We start from the raw sequence: 25167 nt of genomic DNA on the forward strand, positions 1-25167 counted from the left end.
TGTATATTTGTTGTCTAACAACAATATTCCAGCTATATGACGGTGGTCTGTAAAATAATCGAGTCTGGACCAGACAATCCAGTGATTTATATCATGAGCATCGATCCACGCCATTGGGATCGATGACATGTATCTACCAAGTCAGCGAGCCTGACCACCCGATCCCGTTAGTCGCCTTTTCCGACAAGCACGGGTTGCTGATGACCTTCTTACCCGGATGTTCACGAGTTGCCTGTGTTAATGCATTACTCCTCACTGTCGGTGTGCCTTGTACATACTTCATCATGTACATAATCAGTCATTTGAACACATTCCATTGGGAGTAAAATGCAAAATAGCGAAATCGATTATTTACAGACAGCAGTCATAGAGCTGGACAATTGCTGAGTGCGGCGTTAACAACAGACAAACAAACTTTAACACAGGCACAAAGATGAAGTTTCCCCTTGGTGGGAGTATCGGGTGCAACCCTTTGAACAGGACATGCTAACCCTATTCGCGAACACCGGTGTCACCATTAAAATGATGCATTCATGTAATTATCACCATTATCAACAGCTAAAAGACGTAACTCTGTAATTGTTAGCGTCAGAACGGTTATGCAATTAAAATTTTAACATGTTGACACTCGCTTTATAAAATATGTGACAAACCCAATCTCGGTATAAATATTATACTTTATTCATATCATCCTTGGAATCAATAAACATATTATAAGGGATAAGATTGATGTATTTACAATTTGATGAATAGGATTTTATTAAGTTCTTGACCTTGTGAATACTGTCATTTTGTGGTTTGCGGGATGGGTGGACGACGTGCGTGCAATGGGCGTCCCCTTCTTTGTGATTTATACAAATCATGTTGACGCATTAAAAACATAACTAAATAATTTGGTGACATGTTTTGAACGACAATAGCAAATATTGACTGACATTTGGCGAACAAACGTAAATTGTTTCCCGAATTATTTCACTTTTTCAAGTGCACTTGCCCCCACACCCTCCCCACGTTTTCCTCAAGTATGTACACTGCCCTCGGAAACATGTCCAATCCACGCTTGTCCATGACCATTGTCGTAGATACGTGGTCACCAACGACAAGTGAGTGAGTGAGTGAGTGAGTGAGTGAGTGAGTGAGTGAGTGAGTTAAAATTTAACGTCGCATCGGCATTATTCCAGCCATATAGCGACGTGGATGTATGTATGTGAGTGAGTGAGTGAGTGAGTGAGTGAGTGAGTGAGTGAGTGAGTTAAAATTGAACGTCGCATCGGCATTATTCCAGCCATATAGCGACGAGGCCAAGTGTAATATGTTAACAATGTATGTATGTGGAAAATCATTTGTTACTTTATCACTTATAATAATGTCTAAATCCTATTTTACATATTTTACGAGACTGCTTTCAAACCCTATCCATCTGACTTCCAGTATGTAAAACATATCAAACAGGATGTCAATAATACCCTTCTAGGTAAAGATGTCTAAAATATTATAATTCAGTATATAGAGGATATATCATGTGTCGAATTAAATCATTTCCTTTTCCCCGTCACGAGATGAGAGAAACATGCTTCATCATCATTTGATTATTTCATTACTAACGGAAAACCTTGCAACGTAACTTCTTCCTGCCTAACACACCGGGACGGTTCACCACCCCTTGTAATTGCGACTAAGAAAGTAGTTTCGTGTTTGAAAAATCATAAAAATATAAACAAAAATAACACAAAATATATAGGGGCACGAAAATTCTGTATCATAAATATAGATAAAAAAAATATCTTGAAACAAACTACAAGACCGCTGTTGGAAGCGAAAGAATACACGCTGGTCAAGTAACAAAAATGGCGCCATGCAAACGAACAGTCTCGAGTTTAAGAAATTTACAGTTAATAACGAAGATTTTCGAGAGAATAGTGAGTGAGTGAGTGAGTGAGTGAGTATGGTTTTGCGCCGCTTTTAGCAATATTCCAGCAATATCACGGCGGGGGACACCAGAAATGGGCTTCACACATTGTACCCATGTCGGGAATCGAACCCGGGTCTTCGGTGTGACGAGCGAACGCTTTAACCACTAGGCTACCCGACCGCCCCTTTTCGAGAGAATAACAAACTGCACGAGGAGATATTAACTCCATAAATGACCATCTGTCATTCCTTTGCCTTGTCAATGTGTAACTAACGTCAAAAAGACGTTAAAAACGGTTTTTGTACAGGCAAGACACTTGCGATAAAGGGAGACAATTTAAGAGGAGGTAACTCTTGTATGACCATAGTTCCGTCAAAGAGTTATGTTCACTGCAATGAAAATATCACTTTTCAACATCTTTCACACTGACGATATAATAAATTAATTTCTATGACATAACAACGACATCATGTAATGCACCATTGACTGAACAACGGTCATGCTTGGGTGAACATGTCCCGGTCCGACTGCAACCGTCAAATCCCAAAAGTCAAGGTAGATAACTCTGTCAACGAAGGGAGAGAACTCTTCTCTGAGTATATCTGAATAAATTAATCCCCAGTAAGACACGAGTTCCTGGGCCATACTTCTGTAATACGCATGGGGACCACGGACAGCGAGGGTCACATTTGGAGCACGTAACAAAAGCTTCTTCACTGACCGGACTGTCTTACGAATATGTTCACGATATACATCAGGATGAACCAAATTAAAATGGACGTGTATGTACAGAACGACAATATCCTCCGTGTTGTTTGAAAGACTGTCGAGAAGAAGATGTTGCGGTTTATTTACTGTAGGTGCATATCGCTCACTTCCGTGAAAAAAAGGGAATTCGTGTGCATACCAAGACACGGAAAAGTTATCCTCCTTGTCCGTCAGAAGCTGAGGGTTGTGGCCAGTGCTCACATCAGGAATACCGAGCGTGTAGTGGAGACTCCTCTTGAACTGCTGACTCGTCGAGTCCCCTGGCAGCCATAGTCGCTTGTTCTTCAAGCATCTGCGGTACGTCTTTGGTGTCAAGGACAAATTGTCAAGACACAAAGTTGGCTGAAAGGTTCCACCAAAGAAGACACCAACGGGAGACACCATCTTCCACGTCATTTCCGGCGGAAGTCTGTTGCACGGGGTTGTCGGTCTGGGTACTTGCAAGTCCTTTGACGTATTTTCTGAAGCAAGTGTTTATCATGCGCTAATTTGTATTGGTCAAATGGATCAAAACATTATACTTACTGGTCTGATAAATTTAATAAAAATCTTCGTAGAAACATATTGAAAGTAACATATAATTTGTTCTCGTGGTGGGATAAGGCATATGACGTTAAGTATCATAATTGCATTAATAAGGTATTTATTACTTAAAGTTATTGTAATTATCATCATTATTATATGTAGATATGTTCAAAACGGCTTATTTATATCTGGAGACTGAACTATTTTGAATCAAAGAGCATAATACATTGTCATATGTATATAAAATTATAGCACAATAAATAATTTGTAAACTTATTCCATTGCATTTGAGTGGCTAACCTAGCAACGTGTCTTGCGATTAAGTTTCCTCTAACACACTACTGTTTCCTAATTGGCTACGAATAAAATGGGCGTATCTTCCCGAGACAAGGGAGTTAGCTGACTATAAAAGTCCAGTTTCCATCCTTGCCGGCTTACCCTTGCAATTTGGAGTTATATATTATTGGCTCGACTAACGGGTCTATGTATAGTCCAATCAAAATCGCCAACAGTTAGACATCCGCGAACTGCCGTGCAGATTTTGGTCGATTGCAGGATTTGCAAAGCATGTGTACCGACAACTCGGCGTCAAGAGGTTTTTGGATGGACACAGAAGGGACAACTCATAAGAACCACTGGTGGCGCTACGATCGAGGCCAGAATTCCAGCCTAGTTCGGCAAGGGTGGAAACTGGACTAGTCAGTTAACTCCCTTGCCTAGGGAGGATGAATGGGCGGGGCTTGTGTTGCATTATTATGCAGAGCGATGTGACAGGTTTCGTACTTTTGACAACAGTCTTCAGTGTGTTAATCATTAAATAAGCAGCTTGTGAAGTTCCTATCCTTGGCGTATTTGTTTATAAGAATTGACTTTAATCTGTATAGGCGTTTTTCAAAACGCAAAAAAACGTATAATAGAAGGCACAAAACATAAAAGTCAGTTCTTGAATATGTAGGCAATGAAACTATAAGCAGTACATGTCAATATTCAGAGAATAACAAACTAATTTTGTAACTATCGATGACGTGAAAGTGAAAGTCCTTTTTGGTTGGTTGGTTGTTTTATGCAAATATGACAATTCCACACATGATAGGATAATTCAAGCTCAATCTTACGAAAGGTCGGAATACTTACTATAAAACATTGTGATTTGAATCTGTGTCGGCAGATCATCGTCGTTTCCCTTGGCAGATCTATAACATATAATTGTAGCATTGCAATTCTAATTTGTCGAAGGGTATCATCGTTTTGTTAATACATTGTTTGGTTGTCTGTGGTCATCATGGCTAACCTACAGGTCATCCAAGGCTGGTGGACGTAGTTTTATACATTACCGGTTGCCATTATGTTAAGTTTTGGTTTTGGTTTGGTTTGTTGTTTTACGCCACACTCAGCAATATTCCAGCTATATGACGGCGGTCTGTAAATAATCGAGTCTGGACCAGACCATCCAGTGATTAATATCATGATCATAGATCCACGCCATTGGGATACGATGACATGCATCTACCAAGTCAGCGAGCCTGACCACCCGATCCCGTTAGTCGCCTTTTACGACAAGCATAGTCACCTTGTACGGCAAGCATGGGTTGTTGAAGACCTATTCTACCCCGGATCTTCACGGGTCTCTGAAATAGGATGTTGTTTAGTTATTGAGCCTGGATTGCGTTGTTCATGCAGCTCCCGACTCGTTACCCTTGCCCAGATAGTTTGTTTGTTTGTTGTTTAACGCCGCAATATTTCATTTTCGACGGCGGTCTGTAAATATTAGAGTCTGGACAGGATAATCAAGTGACTAACATCATGAGCATATATCTACGAAATTTGGACACGGTGACATGCATCAACTAAGTCAGCGAACCTGACCACTGATCCTGTTAGTCGCCATAGTTTGCTAAAGACCAATTCTAGCCTGGATCTTCACGGGTCCTTGCTCAAATTGGAAGATATAGTTGCCCCACCCTGAAACTCATGTTACATTTACATGTAGTGTCTTCCTAGGCAAGTGACTTTGTTCAATATACGCCTCTGGTTTACCAGCATTGAATGGGTGCCCAGTAGGATGAGAGGGAGCTGTATATTCACCAGGGAGTTGAGAATGAAATTTGAGGGCTCACTGATGGATTAGCCACTGATATTAAGCTGATGTGAGTGGATGGAGTCGACGCTTTACAAATGTCCATTATCAGTATCATATCACTGCAACTACAACTACTACTAACATTGGAAGAGGCCTGGGTGGGTGGGTAGGGGGGGGTAGAATATGTCTTCAGCAACCCATCCTTCCCGTATAAGGGGACTGACGGGATCGGGTTGCAAGACTCACAGACTTAGTTGATGCATGTCACCGCATTGCAATGTCAATCACTGGATTGTTTGGCCAAGACTCGATTATTTTTAGACCGCCGTCATAGAGCTGGACTATTGCTGAGTGCGGCTTGAAACAACAAGCAATCATTGACACAGGCACAAAGATGAAGTTTCCCCTTGGTGGGAGTATCGGGTGCTACCCGTGGAGCCGACGTATGATGCTCATGATGTCAATCACTAGATTGTCTGGTCCACACTAGAATATTTGGACCGCTGGAATAGCTGGAGTATATGCATCGTTAAACAACAAACGAATAAACACAACTTAATAATAATAATAATAATAATAATAATAATAATAATAAGGCGTAAAACAGCATTCACTAACAGATAGTATATGCCTCTCTTGCGAGGATCCTCTGGGGGGTATCCTTTATTTTCTGACCAGGAGTTCTTCCAGTCCTCACATTGTAACTCCGGCTGTCTTGGCCTGGCGCAGAACCACGGGAACCCATAGTTCATATCCGTATAATTACAGTACCGTTGGAACTTGTCAGGTTTAATTGAACACTCCGTACTCTCGACAAAACCATTGGAAACAAACTCCCTCTTTGGCACCCACAATGCATGCTTCTTCTCCATAATGTCATAAAACATTGCAATTTCTTCTTTTCTTCTTTCAACGAAGCAACGAATGGAAGCCGTGCCTTCCCACAATGCACGGAACACACCAGTATAGCTTCCGTCGTTATGGTCGATCACGTGACCAGCAACGGCAGCTCCCAATTCTGTGTTCTCCATCCAAAGTCGAAAGAAATCTCCTCCGATATGTCTCTTGTTTCCATGGTAATCGTAAGTGTCGATATTTACACGGATTTCGTCGCCGATGACAAAAACAGCTTTATCATTCAACAGTGTCATCTTGGAGGATTTTGCACTTGTACACTTTCCCTTGTCGGACTGGTTCCATCCACCCATCATTTCGGATTGGGTTAAATAAAGCCTTTCTCCTTTTGGACGGATTGCGTAGTTGACGTGAAGTCGGGAGAAATCGACCTCTTCCATTTGGAACAACCTGGAACGAATAGTGAGATAGTGAGTTTAACGTTGCTTTGAACAGTATTTCAGTTGTGTGTTTGTTTGTTTAACGCCGCACTCAGCAATATTCAAGCTATATGACGGCGGTCTGTAAATAATGGAGTCTGGACCAGACAATCCAGTGACTGATATCATGATCATCGATCCACGCCAATGGGATCGATGACATGCATCAACCAAGTCAACGAGCCTGACGACCTGATCCCGTTAGTCGCCTCTTACGACAAGCATAGTCGCCTTTTATGGCAAGCATGGGTTGCTGAAAACCTAATCTACCCCGGAATCTTCACGGGTCGTATTTCAGTTGTATCACGGCTGAGCCACAGATGTAGATTTCAGACGATTATGATCTCATATTATGCATGGTCAAGGCGCTAACATTATTAACCCAATCATTCTCAGCTTCCTGGTGAGTATACAACCCAAGCTGCCTGTGAGGTTAACAGTACCAATCATCCAGCCGGGTACCCATTCACTGCTGAGAGGCACACTTCGAACAAAGTCACTTGCCTAAGGAGACACAACATATGGGACAGGAGCGAAGCCCTAGAAACTCTCAGGAGCAAAGCTGCCGAACGCGGTCACCTATCCAACTATTCTCGTCCGACGTTGCTTACTTTTCTCCTGTGCACTGTGCACAGGACCACGTGCAGCCGCATCTAAAACGTCTTGTTGGACGACTGATACCAAATTGTATGGAGCACGGTTATTAATGATGTATCCAAAATTGCCTTAATATATATTACAAATGCACATGCAACGTGTCTCGAAAACATTCGTATGACATGCTCCATAATCTACTTAATGTTAGATATACGAGACGTGGGTGTGTAACATCCACAATATGTTATGTTCATAGGGGCTATTTGGATGAGTTTTGGTAATGAAATATTTTTATTCCAAAATTGAGCGTCTACACACGTCGATAGTTTAAGATAATTTAAATGCCAATAACATCCAAAATAATACCTACAAAATGTGAACAGAAAGATATAGACTAGGCATGACAGAAATACAATTTAGTGTAATTTCACACGAAATGGGTTTATTGAAACCATATTGCACCTCTTTGTTTACCTCCGTTCCATCATTTCCTCTTCCAATCTCCCGCCTTTTACGTCATAATTCTATTTCATATTACGTCATCAAACTTTCTTTCTCGTCATCACCATCGTCCGTTACGTTCTGTCCAAACATTTTTCTACAAGCTTTTACAGCAATTGTCTATATTTCGGCTCTACCTTTCGACTTGCGACTGATACTTCACTAATATTTGTTTGTTTGTTTGTTTGTTTGTTTGTTGTTTAACGCCGCACTCAGCAACAATCCAGCTATATAACGGCGGTCTGTAAATAATCGAGTCTGGACCAGACAATCCACTCATTGCTATCATGAGCATTGATCCACGCAATTGGGATCGATGACATACTTCAACCAAGTCAGCGAGCCTGACCACCCGATTCCGTTAGTCGCCTTTTATGACAAGCATAGTCGCCTTTTACGGCAAGCATGGGTTGCTGAAGACCTATTCTACCCCGGATCTTCACGGGTCCGACTTAGGTACCAAGGCGTTCGCATATATACATTGTAGGTGAGCAGACAACTCCGAAAGGTCAGAAAAAGGGCCAGATACAAAGCACATTGTTCTGGCAAAACTGGCAAAACTGGATAAAAAAGGAGACAGACATGGTAAGAATGACCGGGCCTTTCCTGCGGACTCCGTTCCAGAACATACAGGTGTCTCCAATAGGCCTAGTTCCTTAAAAGCAGAGGTTGATTACCCCATCTGCTGAGGCTTCAGACTAATACATCACCTTTCGTACTCCCTGGACAGTCTATTAATTACAACATTTCTCCACAGGTTTGCTCAGTCACATACGCCCGTTTTGATTAAGCTGTGAGAATTGCACAAGAGTAGGGTCCAGGTGCTTTGCCCTCCAAATTTGATGTTAAATCAGCATTTCACATTATTCCAGTGCACCTAGCAGATTTTGAACTTTGAACTTTTATGTCAATAAATATTGACCATTTGGTTGTTCAATTTCATTTTTGAAACTTTCAGTACCTTTCTGCGGTGGTGTATACAGCAGCATCTTTCAAACCAGGAGATTGTGCACTACTTAGATGATTTCTTAACTGGGGGATGAGCAGGAGGATTGCAGCAATAACCTGCATGTAAGCTTGCAAATGCTTCAATTCTTTGGAATGGACTATGGTCCGAAGAAGATGGTTCATCGTACTTAATCGCGTTCTTGGGGCTGCAGAGGCGCTCGGGTAGCCTAGTGGTTAAGGCGTTCGCTCGTCACGCGAAAGACCCGGGTTCCATTCCCGACATTGGTACAATGTGTGAAGCCCATTTCTGGTGTCCCCCGCCTTGATATTGCGGAAATATTGCTAAAAGCGGCGTAAAACCAAACTCACTCACTCTGGGGGCTGTAAATTGACATTGTGGCGCATGCAAATTAGGATACATATAACAACATTGAGGAGGTGAGAGTGAGTAAGTGAGTGAATGAGTGAGTATGGTTTAACGCCGCTTTTAGCAATATTCCAGCAATATCACGGCGGGGGACACCAAAAATGGGCTTCACACATTGTACCCATGTCGGGAATCGAACCCGGGTCTTCGGCGTGGCGAGCCAACGCTTTAACCACTAGGCTACCCGACCGCCCCACTTTTGGTATGACGCGGCCGGGGATCGAACCCTCTACCACAAGACCACGGAGGCGGTCGTGAGGCAACAAAGAAATAATAATGGCATAGCTGGAATATTGCCGCTCTAAACAAGAAACAAACAAACAATTTTAAAGTATCACTTAATGATCGTGATTAGGTTTTAGGTTTTGTGAAGGCTTAAACATCCGTTAGCCGAAAGTTGTTACGTTTTTGAGAGAGAAATATTCCCTAACTGATATATATTCTTGAAAATCTTACCCATATTTGTTTGGCCAGTTTTTCGCATGCAGTAAAATAAAAGCTCCGATTAAGAGAAAAAAGGGAACCACAATGGACGTCACCTTCCTTCTTCTCAGCATGGTGGATGTGTGGGTCTGATCGTCTATTGCGACACGAAAGGTCTATTGCAACACGAGAGGTCAATTCGTGTTCCACTGAGCGCTATCAGCGTCACAGTTACGAATGTGTTCAAATACGCTACCCCATTTGATCGAGTGAGAGCTGCGTGACCTCATTGCGGGCGATAACACGCCACCGAGTTTTGGTTGAAACTGATCATAAAACCGCTATATCCCAGGGAGGGACCCCGTGTGTTTACATTTCCACCCACACTCACACTGAGAAGTGTTTTCTCACTAACAATCAGCCACAATCAAATTCGAAGTGTTAAATTATCGTTTTCTTAAAAAGAACCCCACTCCCAACTGTAACCGGTTCAGATGATTTTCAAAAAAACAGATTAATATGAGGCGAGAATCATGAGCACGTAGAAACTGCTGTGTATAACCACGTGGTCTTATCCAGCCTTGAGTAACCACGTAATTTAATCCAGCCTTGAGAACCCGTGTATATCCGGGGTAGAATTATAGGTCTTCAGCAACCGATGCTTGCCGTAAAAGGCGACTATGCTTGTCGTAAGAGGCGACTAACGGGATCGGGTGGACAGGCTCGCTGACTTGGTTGATGCATGTCATCGATCCCACATTGCGAGGATCGATGTTCATGATGTCAAACACTGGATTGTCTGGTCCAGACTCGATTATTTACAGACCGCCGTCATATAGCTGGAGTATTGCTGAGCGTGGCGTTAAACAACAAACCAACTAACCAAATCCAATAGGTCGGGCTTTCTGTCGCAGGTTGAGTGAGTGAGTGAGTTATGATTCAACGTCACATCAGCAGTATTTCAGCCGTATCGAGACGAGAACTGACACATAATACACAGATTAAAATGGAATAAATACCTGTCAGCGAATGACAGTAAACTAACTTGAGTATTACGGCGACGATTTTAGCAGGTTGATCAAATGTGCACATTCAAATCTACATTCCATCGCATACGTCTCACAAAGGGGTTGAAAGAAGAGCTGTCTATCTTGCTGGAGTTTAACACCTGTTATAACTGAATCTCAATCTTACAGCAAGCCAAGTCGGATGACAATACCACATTGAATCTTTTCACTGATGCAACAGGCAGTGCAGGTTTGGGGCTAGCGATCATTGGCCACAACACTGGATTGACACACTCATGACAAAGGACTTGACCAATTGTGATAACCAGGCAGTAGTTCACATCATCATCAAGCAGTTCTGTAACTATGGCAACTGGCTTTGCTATGCCTAAGACACAACATAGTTTTAAGGATTCTTTTTTGCTGCAGGGTTTCAGAACAATTCACTCCCAATTGATTAACTTGTCAACTTCATTGCATCCTTGAAGGGATTCTCCATTTATACGTTAAGAACCTATCTCTCGGGTAGTCCTACCATCAGCTAAGGGGCATGTTGAACTGAAACGATCATTTCTTGGTGCGTAAGCTCATATCTGGTATGGGGGCACGGGTAGTCCAGTCGTCTAAGGCGCCGCGATTCGCTGTGCAGAGTTGCGTCCCTTGGGCACGCCAGAAACCTATGTTTGTGGGTTCGAATCCCGGTTCGCCCCGATTATGTTTCTAGGTTTGTCAGCACCATACCCGTGCTCGTGGGTTTCACCGAAGTGGTAAACGTCTGAGACATGCATCACTTCGGGCTTTCCTCCCACATTAAGCTGACACGCCGCGATATAACTGGAATACTGTTAAAAGCGGCGTTAAACCCAACTCACTCACTCACTCACTCATATCTGGCATGTCTAAAATTGGTCTTCAGCTAACCATGATTTTTCTGAGGCAACTAACGGTATCAGGTGATCAGGTTCGCTGCTTGGTTGGTGCATGTCAGTCTATACCAATAACGTGGATCGATGCTCATGATATCAATCACTGGAATGTTTGTTCCAGACTCAATTATTTACAGACCAGCGTTATTTAGCTCGAAAGTTGCTGAGTGCGGCGTTAAACAACAAACAAACAAACAAAACATATCTAGTATGAGTAACGGCAAGCGCCACAATGAGCCTCGCAAACCAATGACAGTTTATTTGCTCCGAGACATTATTCAAGTTTACCATTTATTTGCATGTCAGCTTTTGAAACAAAACATTATACAGGCGTGTTCTGCGCTGCTTTCTTTGGGTTTTACAGAGCGGGTGAGCTGACCCAAAGTAAACCAAGACAGTTAGCATTGCCATGAAGGACAAAGTATTACAAGCAGGGCGAGGGCAGATAACATTCAGCCAAAGGCACCCCAAAGGCGGTAGGCTTCAAAACAGGGTTTCCATCACCCTCGCAACTATTCCACATAATCCTAGGTGCCCCGTCACAGTTATCAAGAGTTATTTACATGTCCGTCCAACCGGTGGGGACACTCAGATCACACAGATCAGCAGCAGCCAATGGCATGAGTCAAGATTTAATCAAACAGCTTCGCAGTCCTTTAGATCATATATACCTGTCTACATCAAACGTGTACTTGACTGCATTGTTTATTCATGGCTATTCCTCTGCGCTTATTTGTGTTGCTTTCAGTGTGGCCGAGAGGGTCAATCTACCTGGCCCATCCCGAACGCTTCTTGGCAGAGAGCGGGTCTGGCTGGCCTTTTTACTACGCTTGTTTGTTTGTTGTTTAACGCCGCACTCACCAATATTGCAGCTACATGACGGCGGTCTGTAAATAATCGAGTCTGGACCAGACAATACAGTGATAAATATCATGAGCATCGATCAAACAATTGGGATCGATGACAAGCATCAACCAAGTCGGCGAGCCTGACCACCCGATCCCGTTAGTCGCCTCTTATGACAAGCATAGTCGCCTTTTACGGCAAGCGTGGGTTTCTTTATTGACGAATACTTAATTGTGTTAATTGAAAAACACTTTTCCTGTAAAATATATTTGGAATTTAACTATTTCAAAATTAAATTCTTAGATTCGTGTTTCGTTTGGAAAAAGATTTACAAAATCGGTCAGAGTTTGTGTTAGTTTAACCAATATGCCATTAGAAACATTCAGACTAACGATGTTTAATTTAAATACATAAAATTTAAACAACAATATCCGACAATATGCGTTCGGTGCAGGTTCTAACACCCCTTTTCAAGTAAGTAGAGAAATATCATTAACACAATTACATTCTTTTTTGTTTTTAATTGTGCACCTTATTTAGGTTTCGTTTGTTTGTTGTTTAACGCCGCACTTGGCAATATTTGAGCTATATGACGGCGGTCTGTGAATAATCGAGTCTGGACCCGACAATCCAGTGATTGAAATCATGAGCATCGATCCACGGAATTGGGATACAATGACTTGCATGAGCCTAGTCAGCGAGCCTGACCACCCTGATCCCGTTAGACGCTTCTTACAAGCATTCATATGCATGTAACATATCTATTAATTCATGAACATGCATGTAAGATAATATTTATAGATATGCAGGTCAAGTATTGATTATATATTAACCGGAGGCCTACTTACAGTAAACTATCTGGATATTGATCTTCCCAGTGAATAGTTCAAAAGGTCAGAATAAGTACCCGTTAGAATAGGCGCTCTACACATACACCACTGTAACCATGGGAACACTGCATGTTATCTACAATGGTGTGACGGGTGTTTGCTATTAGATTGAATTACTGACCTACGTGTACGTGAACACGCTCCCTTCAGACTGACCGTCGCCCTTTACTACAATAGCTGAGCGTCATCTGTTTAGAAACATACGAACCTGTCCAAGAATAATAGTATGACATTTGAAAGTTACACCGTTGAGAATACAATTATACTGAGTCAACTACAAAAGAAATGTTTGGTCCGAGACATGCCCTCTCTGCGTTGCAAAACGGAAATATTTCTTAAATATTTTCTTTACTCACAAGCAGTAGAATCTCAAAACTTGTACACAACATACGTCAGTTATCAGAAATTAACAGATATCAGTAAATATACTGTCGTGTCACATGATTTTCTGTGTGGTCCATCACTTAATTTGATAGTCTGGTCTGTTATGGCCGCCGACGCTTTTGCGTGAGGCAACAAGGTGAGGTGAGGTGAAATTCGGTTTAAAGTCGCGTCCAGGATTATTGCACTTATATAACGACGTGCATGCACGTGTGTGTAGCTGCTTGTACTAGTCCGGACTGTTTTCTAGTGCTAGCTCACTGAAATACCATGCCGCAGTTTTAAAACGAATACCCCACTCAGACACAGTGTACTGACTCCGAGCCGACCAGTCCTTGTTTTAGCCCCTGAATGCCGAGCTGGCGCCAGACATGGTAATAACAAGTACCATCTTTTAACGTCTTTTGGTATGACGCGGCCGGGGATCGAACCCTCTACCACAAGACCACGGAGGCGGTCGTGAGGCAACAAAGAAACAATAATGTCATAGCTGGAATATTGCAGAGTGCCGCTCTAAACAAGAAACAAACAAACAATTTTAAAGTATCACTTAATGATCGTGATTAGGTTTTAGGTTTTGTGAAGGCTTAAACATCCGTTTGCCGAAAGTTGTTATGTTTTGGAGAGAGAAATATTCCCTAACTGAGTTAAAATATATTCTTGAAAATCTTACCCATATTTGTTTGGCCATTTTTTCGCCTGCCAGAAAATAAAAGCTCCGACCAAGAGAAAAAAGGGAACCACAATGGACGTCACCTTCCTTCTTCTCAGCATGGTGGATGTGTAGGTCTGATCGTCTATTGCGACACGAAAGGTCTATCATTGCGACACGAGAGGCCAATTCGTGTTCCACTGAGCGCTATCAGCGTTTACGAATTTGTTCAAATACGCTACCCCATTTGATCGAGTGAGAGCTGCGTGACCTCATTGCGGGCTATAACACGCCACCGAGTTTTGGTTGAAACTGATCATAAAACCAATACATCCCGGGGGGTACCCTGTGTGTTTACATTTCAACCCACACCCAGCCTTGAGTAACCACGTGGTTTAATCCAGCCTTGAGAACCCGTGTATATCCGGGTTAGAATAGGTCTTCAGCAACCCATGCTTGCCGTAAAAGGCGACTATGCTTGTCGTAAGAGGCGACTAACGGGATCGGGTGGTCAGACTCGCTGACTTGGTTGAAGCATGTCAACGATCCCCATTGCGTGGATCGATGCTCATGATATCAATTACTTGATTATCTGGTCCAGACTCGATTATTTACAGACCGCCGTCATATAGCTGGTATATTGCTGAGTGCGGCGTAAAACAACCAACCAACCAACCAGCCTTGAGAGACAAATACTTCCTCAGATTGTACAGAACACTGTGGCGACAAAGTCCTTGCAATCGAGAGAACGCAGTTTAGTGCTGCTGTAATCGAACGTTGTGGGGGACATATAATGATTGCCAATTCAGCTTTCCATATTTATCTTTGAAGATCAAAAGTCAAACACTAAGACCAGTAATCAATCAATATTTACACAAAGAAAAATATTAAAAACACCCTAATATATTTAATTTTTGTTTGGTCTCAATATTTGTAACAGTCATGAAAGATAATTTTTATTACGGGAAGAATTATGTTTTCTCGAGATGTAATCAGTCATGTGTGACGAAAGCTTACGTGACATGGATGGTATGCCCGTGCAGCATGCTACCCTCGAGTATCTCTAAAAGCAGTATATCCAAACGTTAAAATTGCTTTCTTAAGCTCGGTTTAAACAGTTATTCCATGACATTGTGTGACCATGGCACGAAGGCGATTATCAAACGCCACAACATGGCAAATAATCGGCATGCATAACGCAGGAATGTCTTGTAATGCCATTGGTCGGAATTTGGGGTATCATCACACTGTCGTAAGCCGTTCAGGCGAGAAACATGCTCAGACCGGTGATGTATAGGACCGTCCCAGATCCGGAAGACCACCTGTGACGACACATCGCGAAGACAGGGACCTTCTTTGTCTCATACCCAGAGAACACTTTTTAACAAGTACTCGTCTGAAACAGCTGTCGTTGCCCAATCGTCGTTTCAGCACCAGACGTTTCAGCATCCCTTGTTGAGAGATCACCACAAACCTGCTCGTTCAGCATGGTGTATTGCGCGACAGAACTGGAATCTGAGAACTTGATCCATGATCAGACGAAAGTCGCTTTCTGCTCCACGTCACTGATGGAAGAACGATGAAGACCGGTGAATAGCACATGCTTGCCGTAAGACGCGACTAACGGGATCGGGTGGTCAAGCTCGCTGACTTTGTTGATGCATGTCATCGATCGTATCGCAATCGCGTGGATGAATCCTCATGATGTCAATCACTTCACTGTCTGGTCCAGACTCGATTATTTACTACAGACCGCCGTCATATAGCTGGAATATTTCTGCGAGCGGCGTTAAACAACAAACAAAACAAAACAAAACATTGTATCCTTGGAGGGTGAAATGAGTGTAGGATGTGTTTGTGTGTGTGCGGCATTGGGATATTAAAAAAACCCACCTAATACAAACTGGTAAATTTTTATTACATGAGCATGTTTTTCGCGTTAAAGACTTTTCCCCATGCATTGCATAGCATAACATTTTAATTGCTGTTTCATTTGAAGACATTATTCTCTAAATGGATGGAAATATAAAAAGAAGATGATACTCCTCTACCTCTACCTGTCCCAGATTAAATGCCTTGCATAACCCTTGTTATACTCTTGTTGTCTTGATACATAACTCCCCGTAAACTACAGTGAGATTGCAACAGCATACCTGTATCACTGTCTTTGTGTAGCGCTCAAGAGAAAAGTGATTCGCAATATAAACAGTGTGTAGCTTAAAAAATGTATCTACAAACAAATTCTAATCATAAAGTTGGTTGGTTTGTTGTTTAACGCCGCACTCAGAAATATTCCAGCTGTATGACAGCGGTCTGTAAATAATCGAATATGAACCAGACTATCCAGTGATTGACATCACGAGCATCGATCTACGCAATTGGGATCGATGACATACTTCAACCAAATCAGCGAGCCTGACCACCCGATCCCGTTAGTCGCCTCTTACGACGAGCATAGTCGCCTTTTACGGCAAGCATGGGTTGCTGAAGACCTATTCTACACCGCATCATCACGGGTCACAAACAAGTTCCGATAACTAAGTACTTTGACTACCATTTTGTATACGGGGAATCTGCTATTATCAGTTTACACGCATATTTGATACAACATGTAAAAAGCCATAATAAAAAGTGGACATTAACCACGTATTCTCCTCCAACCATATTCTTTGGGGTTAAAGATGCGACTACTAAAAACGTTTACGTTAATATTTACCATATATGTCTATATCCATATGCTAAATACCACACCTTGTCTTATTTTCATGTCATGTTGAAGGTGGGTGAGCATGTCAATCACTGGATTGTCTGTTCCAGAATCGATGATTTACAGACCACCGTCATATAGCTGGATTATTGCTGAGTTCATCAACAAACATAATTGAGGAACAATAATATAATGTTGATCCCGTAGGGTGAATATAAACTCATGCAACCTGAACATATTTTTCCAAATCAAACAGGGTCTTATTTACGATAAGATACTCACTTTTAGCACTCTCCCCGATAAAGTGACCTTAAATGTTTTGAAAAAATATTTTCCGATTCATACAATAAATCCACCCGAATAGACGACCAAGTGTTGATAATTTCTCCGCCGATATTCTTATAATTACTAATTCTACCCCTTCTTTCTCTTTCTTTGTTGAATCGATGAGTTTGTTATTGTTTCCTGTGAGTCTTCTAAACTTGTAGCTTAATTTCCCACCTCTCGCATAAGATGTATGGATATATTTTGTTTTTATTGTATACTGAACCGCAAATGAAACGTCACCATAGAAAGATATATGAGAAACTGTATTTATCCAAACACTGTAAACATACTTTGAGACATATTAAAAAGGTGAAACTTGGCAAAACTGATCATCAAGGTTGAAATTAAAGTGTCAAATGTTCTTAAAGTGAAACACAACACTAGTCTCCGAGAAAATGGCATCACAAATCAGTGTCTCGTGTGTCCGCCATGTGCATTGATGACTGCCGTGCAACGTCGATACTTGGAATGGATGAGGTGGTTGATGAAAGCCATAGGCACTTGAGCCCACACTCTGAGGAACGTCGACGCAGTTCAGCTGCAGTTGTCGGCCTTGGTTGGGCGTCTTTGAATCTCCTCCCACTGGTGCTCAGTGGGATTTAAATCGGGACTGAGGGCAGGCCACTGTATGGTTCTGATGCCATTCTGCTGGAGGAAGTCTCTTGTTGCTCTCGCAGTGTGGGCACGGGCGTATCATGCTAAAACTCGTGGTTGCGGCGACGTGCCAAAAGAGGTATGGCGTGTGGTCTCAAGACTTGATCAATGTACCACGCGCACGTGTGGCCCATTCGTCTAAAGCGCCGCGGTTCGCTGTGCAGAGTTGCGTCTCTTGGGCACGCCAGAAACCTATGTTTGTGGGTTCGAATCCCGGTTCGCCCCGATGAAGTTTCTAGGTTTTTCTGCACCATACCCGTGCTCGTGGGTTTCACCGAAGTGGTAAACGTCTAAGACCTGCATCACTTCGGGCTTTCCTCCCCCGTTAAGCTGACACCCCGCGATATAACTGGAATACTGTTAAAAGCGGCCTTAAACCCAACTCACTCACTCACTCACTCACCAAATTTGTGGCTGGGCGCACTCCATACACATAAGTCTAACACGCATCGATTTTATATTGAACATGTTGTGCGTGTGACACTTTAATAAACATTTTACTACTACTACTACTACTACTACTACCACTACTACTTCTACTACTACTACTACTACTACTACTACTACTACTACTACTACTTAAATATGTTTTAGAGGTATTTATGATCTTTTATCCATGCTTCCAGGACAGAAAGTCAATGCCGATATCAATATCTCGAGGTCTGCTGGCCCAGATTCATGTTTGCGTTCCTTGTCAGCGCTATGGCTACCTCCTGTGTGTTGCTCGTGTCACCACGGTAATTTATTACTCGCCCGTGAAGAGGTCACCCGTTTCATAAACATACAGCTGTTATGTGTAAGACAAAAGTGCGTGCTTATGAACTGCGGGAACATGTTTCAGTAACAAATATTGAAAACTCCAAACATCCCTGGGCTTTTTCAATGACATTGCGAGGAGCTTATGTACACACGACGACCCCAGCAACCATGCTGCTTGGCTGACGTTTTGTGTTGTTTTGTTTGTGGATGTTGCAACACATTTCCCCAACTTACGACATCGGGCATTGTGACGTGATTGTAAACTTTGTTGTTCCACCACCGTGCGACCGCAGCGCAACGACAGTCGTGGGTCTATGTTAAAATATGGGAGTTACGGTTGTTTAAGTGCTGCGATAGCCTTGAGGAATGGACCCCTGAATTCTTGAAGTGGGCCGTTATATGTTATTAAATGTATAAGTATAAACTCTTGACTTTTTGAAGTATTATTCTAACTCAATTGGAATAAAATATGGATCGCGTAAATGCGCTGAAATAATGCCGATGCGACGTTAAATTTTAACTCACTCACTCGTGTAGATGTCGGCTTACGCTCGTCAGAAACCAAGGGCGGTCGGGTAGCCTAGTGGTTAAAGCGTTCGCTCGTCACGCCGAAGACCCGGGTTCGATTCCCGACATGGGTACAATGTGTGAAGCCCATTTCTGGTGTCCCCCGCCGTGATATTGCTGGAATATTGCTAAAAGCGGCGTAAAACCTTACACACTCACTCGTCAGAAACCAGGACTATTCACTTGTTTCAGAAGCTCGTTTAGTATTCTGTATATATTCGACCTGATCGAGGCCACATTGTTTTTACTTGCTTTGCGGATTTTCTTACGGGATTTTTCTTACCTGTCGGTACGTGAGAAATAAAAAGCCATTAATTTTGTTTTGTTTTCCCCTACAGTATAGGTCGGCTGGTAAGTAAACAATGGTTTAATGTGGGAGGAAAGCTGCTGCTTTAAGTTAAGCTATGCATACCTGAGTGTTTAGACGTCGGAGAGTTATTGTCTGCACTGTCAGTACAAACAGTTTCCATGACAATCTGAACATGGCATGTCCACTGATACACCGGCAGCGACAGATGTCCCAATTGGGTGGATCGATGTTCATGATGTCAATCACTGGATTGACTGTTCCAGACTCTATTATTTACAGACCGCCGTCATATAGCTGGGATATTTCTGAGTGCGGGGTTAAACAACAAACATACATATCTCTCGCAAACCGAAAAGTCCTGAATTTGTACATTGCTCATGTCACGGGCTATGAAGAGGGCACTGATAAAACTACTTATTGTGCCTCCGCCTGTGTCAGAAACCAACCAACCTACCAGTTCTTTGAAGACCCGTGAAGATCCGGGGTAGAATAGGTCTTCGGGGAGTTATGACGGTGGACTCTTCATCCCATCCGCCTACTATGAACTCATCAAGCAATAATCACGAATCCTGTTTAATTGGCTTCATGTCCCTATTGGCTTGCACCTATGTGTTCTCTGTCCATCGTGTTGTGACAGTATTATCCTTCTGTTGTCAACACTTACTCATGTTATTCCACCCATGTATGCAATTATTTTTTACTGTTATCCTCTACCGTTAATCCTCCACCTACTATAAATATTCTGTACTTTGTCCCTCTTTCAGGTTTCTCACCCACCCCACTGTTTTTTCTTCTTCCATTTTCATTAGATAGTATTACATTAGCATGTCAGCTTAACTGATTATATACCAGTTATAACTCTATCTTACTATTTGTTCCCAATAGACTAGGTTTCTTAAAGCTTTACCACACTCCCACTTAGCTCTCTTATCCCACTCTACCCCCCTTTACTGTATTTCTTTCTTCTTTATCCCCCCTAATTTACAGTTTTTTGGGCCAGCCGATTACTTTTCTTATTTCCCATTATCACATTATTATTGTTAACCCGTCTGGCCCCGACTGCGAAATAACCGATGGCTGAAGCGGTCGTAAAATCTCTAAAACTCTCTCTCTCCTCATTCAGTCCTGCTTTACAACGGTAAGGATCCATAGCGAAACGTCGCTTTTTACAGCATTAAAGAAGTTGTTATCCATAAAATTGTGTCTACCTTGTCACCCGTCAACTTCTATGTTATGCCTATCAAACAAGTTAGGTTTTCAGCAACCCATGCTTGCCGTAAAAGACGACTACGCTTGTCGTAAGAGGCGACTAACGGGATCAGGTGGTCAGGCTCGCTGACTTGGTTGATGCATGTCAACGATCCCAATTGCGTGGATCGATGCTCATGATATTAATCACTGGATTGTCTGGTCAAGACGTGATCATTTACGGACCGCCGTCATATAGCTGGACTATTGCTGAGTGCGGCGTTAAACAACAAACAATTGCGTTGATCGATGCTCATGATGTCATCACTTGATTGTCTGGTTCAGACTCGATTATTTTACAGACCGCCGTCATATTGCTGAATATTGCTGGGTGCGGCGTTAAACAACAAACAAACCATCACACCTCAATGGGGTCAGGTGAAACGGGGCATCACGTTGATACAAGCGTTTAAAAACACTTGTCAATCTCTTCAGTATTATTGTTTCATTGTTTGTTGTTTAACGCCGCACTCAGCAATATGCAAGCTTTATGACGCCGGTCTATAAATAATCGAATGCGGACCATTCAATCAAGTGATTGCCATCATGAGCATCGATGCACATAATTGGGATCGATGACATGTATCAACCAAGTCAAGGAGCCTGACCACCCGATCCCGTTAGTCGCCTCTTGGTTGATACATGTCATCAAAGGCGACTTTTCTTGTCGTGAAAGGCGACTAACGGGATCGGGTGGTCAGGCTCGCTGACTTGGTTGATGCATGACATCGATCCCAATTGTGTGCATCGATGCTCATGATATTAATCACTGGTAGCTGTGATATTGCTGAGTGCGGAGTTAAACAACCAACCAACCAACCAACCAATCCAAGGTTGGTTTGTTTGTTGTTTAAAGCCGCATTCAGCAATATTCCAGCTGTATGTAAATAATCGAGTCTGGACAAGACGATCCAGTGATTAATATCATGAGCATCAATCCACGCAATTGGGATACGATGACAAGAGTATGAGGGAGTAGGGTTTAACGCCGCTTTTAGCAATATTCCAGCAATATCACATTGGAAAGGAAGAATGATATACTCAACAACAAAAGCTCCTGTGACAACAATATTTTAGTGTATTTTTCAAACAAGTAAAGTTTGGTTTTCAATATTGTAGTACATGTATGGAATCAAGTCACAAAAACGCAACTTCTACAGAAAAGCAAGCATTTCATGCAAAAGTTGACTTTTATGCAACCCCAATGCATTTCGCTACCCAAGAATGGGTATAAAAACATGAGCGTTAACGGGATTCCATATGCATTGTTTTGCATCGTGCTGACAACAACCACTCAAAAAAGCAACAAAATAACGCCATTATTCAACATTACGAAATGCCACGTCTGTCCGAAAATGAGCGTCTGCGAGCCATTCGTATGCTTGAAGCAGGATCTAGTCAACGTGATGTTGCAAGACAATTTAACCTCCACAGAAACACCATTTTGTGTTGATGGCAACGTTGGCAACGGACGAATGCAGTCAGAGACCATCCTCGAAGTGGCAGGCCACGCGTAACCAATAATCGACAAGACAACTGGATTCGAACAACACACCTACGAAATCGATTCCAGCCAGCAACAGTGACTGCAAGAAGCATCCCTGGCCTTCGACGAATATCTTCACAAACCGTACGTCGACCCGCCAGTCGTCCCATTTTGACAGGAAACCACAGTCAAGCACGTCTACAGTGGTGCAGACAGCGTGTACGCTGGACGGCCATGCAGTGGGGACAAGTTCTATTCACTGACGAGTCTCGTTTTCACCTCAACCACAGCGAGTGAGTGAGTTAGAATTCAACGTTGCATCGGCATTATTCCAGCCATATAGCGACGAGACCAAGTTTAATATGTTAACAATTGATTCATCTATGCTAAGAAATATTTAAAATCAATTCATGCATACTATGTTTAAAAACAATTAATGAAACATATTTGAGCATAACAATATAATACAGTTTTAAACACGGGCTATAGGCCACCAGTAACCAAAGCTAGGCCACCTCGCTGGGGATCATGGGGACTTACAGTACCTCGGCTTCCTGCATGAAACCCCAGCAGGATTTACGTCATCACTTTAGCTACTGGTGGTTGTGTATAATACCAGCCAATATTAAGATGTGTCAGCAATGAGTTGGCTTAAAAACACTGGTTGATGATAGTAACATCGATTATGATAGGATTATATGTCACACAGGGGGACAATATTTTTACGCTACGTTAACCTCCTAGACAGAGCCTTCAATAATACCAGTTGATAATAGCATCACACCAAATTTTAAAACAAGCATTTAATTATTCACATACATATCTAAAATTTATTATACAGACCAATTTCTTTCAAATAGTTGGTTGGTTTGTTGTTAAACGCCGCACTCAGCAATACTCCAGCTATATGACGGCGGTCTGTAAATAATCGAGTCTGGACCAGACAATCCAGTGATTGATATCATGAGCATCGATCCACGCAATTGGGATCGTTGACATGCATTAACCAAGTCAGCGAGCCTGACCACCCGATCCCGTTAGTCGCCTTTTACGACAAGCATAGTCACCTTTTACGGCAAGCATGGGTAGATGAAGACCTAGAAGCTGATAATGAGATTCCCGTTGACACGGGGAAAAAGTGAGTGAGTGAGTGAGTATGGTTTTACGCCGCTTTTAGCAATATTCCAGCAATATCACGGCGGGGGACACCAGAAATGAGCTTCACACAGTGTACCCATGTCGGGAATCGAACCCGGGCCTTCGGCGTGACGAGCGAACGCTTTAACCACTAGGCTACCCGACCGCCCCTCCCAGGAAAAGAGATCTTTCAGATTTACGCTTTGATAATGTGAATCCCTTGCGACTTCAAAGTCCACACAATCAAGCAACATATGCTTGACGGTGAACCTTTCATTACAAGGGATACACTTATGAGGTTCGTCCTCATCTGTCTTAAGCAGATATTCGTGTGTAAACCGACTGTGGCCAATACGACATCGTCATAGAACGACCTCGTCAGTAGGTTTGACCGATTGTTGGTTTCAATTCGTGAAGTTTATTGCTTCCTACCGGGGTGTCCCACCTCTTTTGCATGAGACCCCGAGTATAACTTTTAATAGTTGGTTTGAAATCGCTGTGCGGGATAAGTAGTGGAGATAACGGTTTGTCAAGGGCTGCTTTAGCTGCAGCATCGGCTTTTGAGTTGTGCCAACATGACTTGGTAACCAGCAAAAGACGATGTCACGTTGGCCAGTAGAAAGATCACTGAAAAGTTCTAAAATGTCAAGGATTATAGGATGATCATCTTCCCAAGGCAAAGGAGTTAACTGACTGTAAAAGTCCAGTTTCCACCCTTGCCGAGGCTGGTATTTTGGAGTTACATTTTGGCTGGACTAACGAGTTTATGCATAGTTCAATCAAAATCGCGCACCGAAATCGAAATCCGGTTAGTAAACCGTCATGCAGATTTCGGTCGATTGCAGTTGTTTTGCAAAGCATGGACACCGCCAACTCGTTGTCAACAGATATTTTCCAAGTCATTTCACGTTTATAATCAAGGTGCTCACGTGATTTGATGCACTTCGCGATGTAAGACCCGTGTTATCACAATATAGATCTTGATTATCGATCAGATCGTCTTGACTTTTTGTGTGAAACAAATGCAAGTGATACGAGAGGTGGAATCCTTAGGAGAGGCTTACAAGGGACATAACTGGTAATAGCCACTGGTGGTGCTACGATCGAGCCAAGGAATTACAGCCTCGTTCGGCAAGGGTGTAAAATGGATTTTTACAGTCAGTTAACTCCTTTGCCTCGAGAAGATGTAGGATGATTTGAGGAGACACTTTTAAGTGCCTGAAGGCATGACAATAAATTGGAGAAGATGATGAAATTTTTAGATTGGTTTTGATGTTTGATATAGGTCAAAGCTGTAAAGATAGCTTTGGCCTCAGCAGTACAGATTGAACTAGAATCTGGTATTCTTGAGGAGGCAGTTCTAGATCCAATTATGGTGACCCTTGAAACTTTGCCACCATCCTTGGACCCGTCTGTAAAAATGGACCTGTGAGAATTGTATTTGGTGCGTAATTGGTTATAAGATTGTTGATATACTAAAGGATTAGTTTCTGACTATTTGAGCTGGGTTAGAGTGAGGTCTACTTCTGGCTTCACCATCTGCCAGGGAGGAGAAGACGGTAAGGTGATATCATATTTAGATCTATTTTAGCTGCCGTGATGTGTGGTTGAATTCTGATTCCAAATGGTGGAAAGCTCCAAGACAGAGCCTTAGGCCTTGATGGTGTATTGTGTCTAACTTTTCTAAATTGCCTTTGCAGGCTCCACCATAGACAATGGAATCATAATCTAGTTTAGAGCGTATTAACGATCTGT

General features: G+C 42.5%; 1 protein-coding gene across 1 annotated transcript; it reads right to left on the reverse strand.

Moving 5' to 3' along the window:
- Positions 1–2353: 2353 nt before the first annotated feature.
- On the reverse strand, positions 2354–14339 carry LOC139464568 (NXPE family member 4-like). Its single transcript, XM_071246088.1, has 4 exons — positions 14239–14339; positions 5904–6590; positions 4340–4398; positions 2354–3141 (listed from the first exon to the last, which is right to left on the reverse strand). The coding sequence occupies exons 1-4, from the start codon at positions 14337–14339 to the stop codon at positions 2354–2356; spliced, it is 1635 nt and encodes a 544-aa protein (XP_071102189.1).
- Positions 14340–25167: the final 10828 nt, after the last annotated feature.

This window comes from Haliotis cracherodii, unplaced genomic scaffold (genome assembly GCF_022045235.1).
Source record: "Haliotis cracherodii isolate W230 unplaced genomic scaffold, xgHalCrac1.p SCAF_17, whole genome shotgun sequence".
NCBI classification, from domain to species: Eukaryota; Metazoa; Mollusca; class Gastropoda; order Lepetellida; family Haliotidae; genus Haliotis; species Haliotis cracherodii.

Excerpts from the sequence above, each read along its gene's own strand:
- LOC139464568 (XM_071246088.1), bottom strand. The coding sequence starts at position 14,339 with ATGCTGAGAAGAAGGAAGGTGACGTCCATTGTGGTTCCCTTTTTTCTC. Across the intron at positions 6,591-14,238 it reads AAATGGCCAAACAAATATGG|GTTGTTCCAAATGGAAGAGG; the intron begins GTAAGATTTTCA and ends TATTCGTTCCAG. Across the intron at positions 4,399-5,903 it reads AAGAGAGGCATATACTATCT|ATCTGCCAAGGGAAACGACG; the intron begins GTTAGTGAATGC and ends TATATGTTATAG.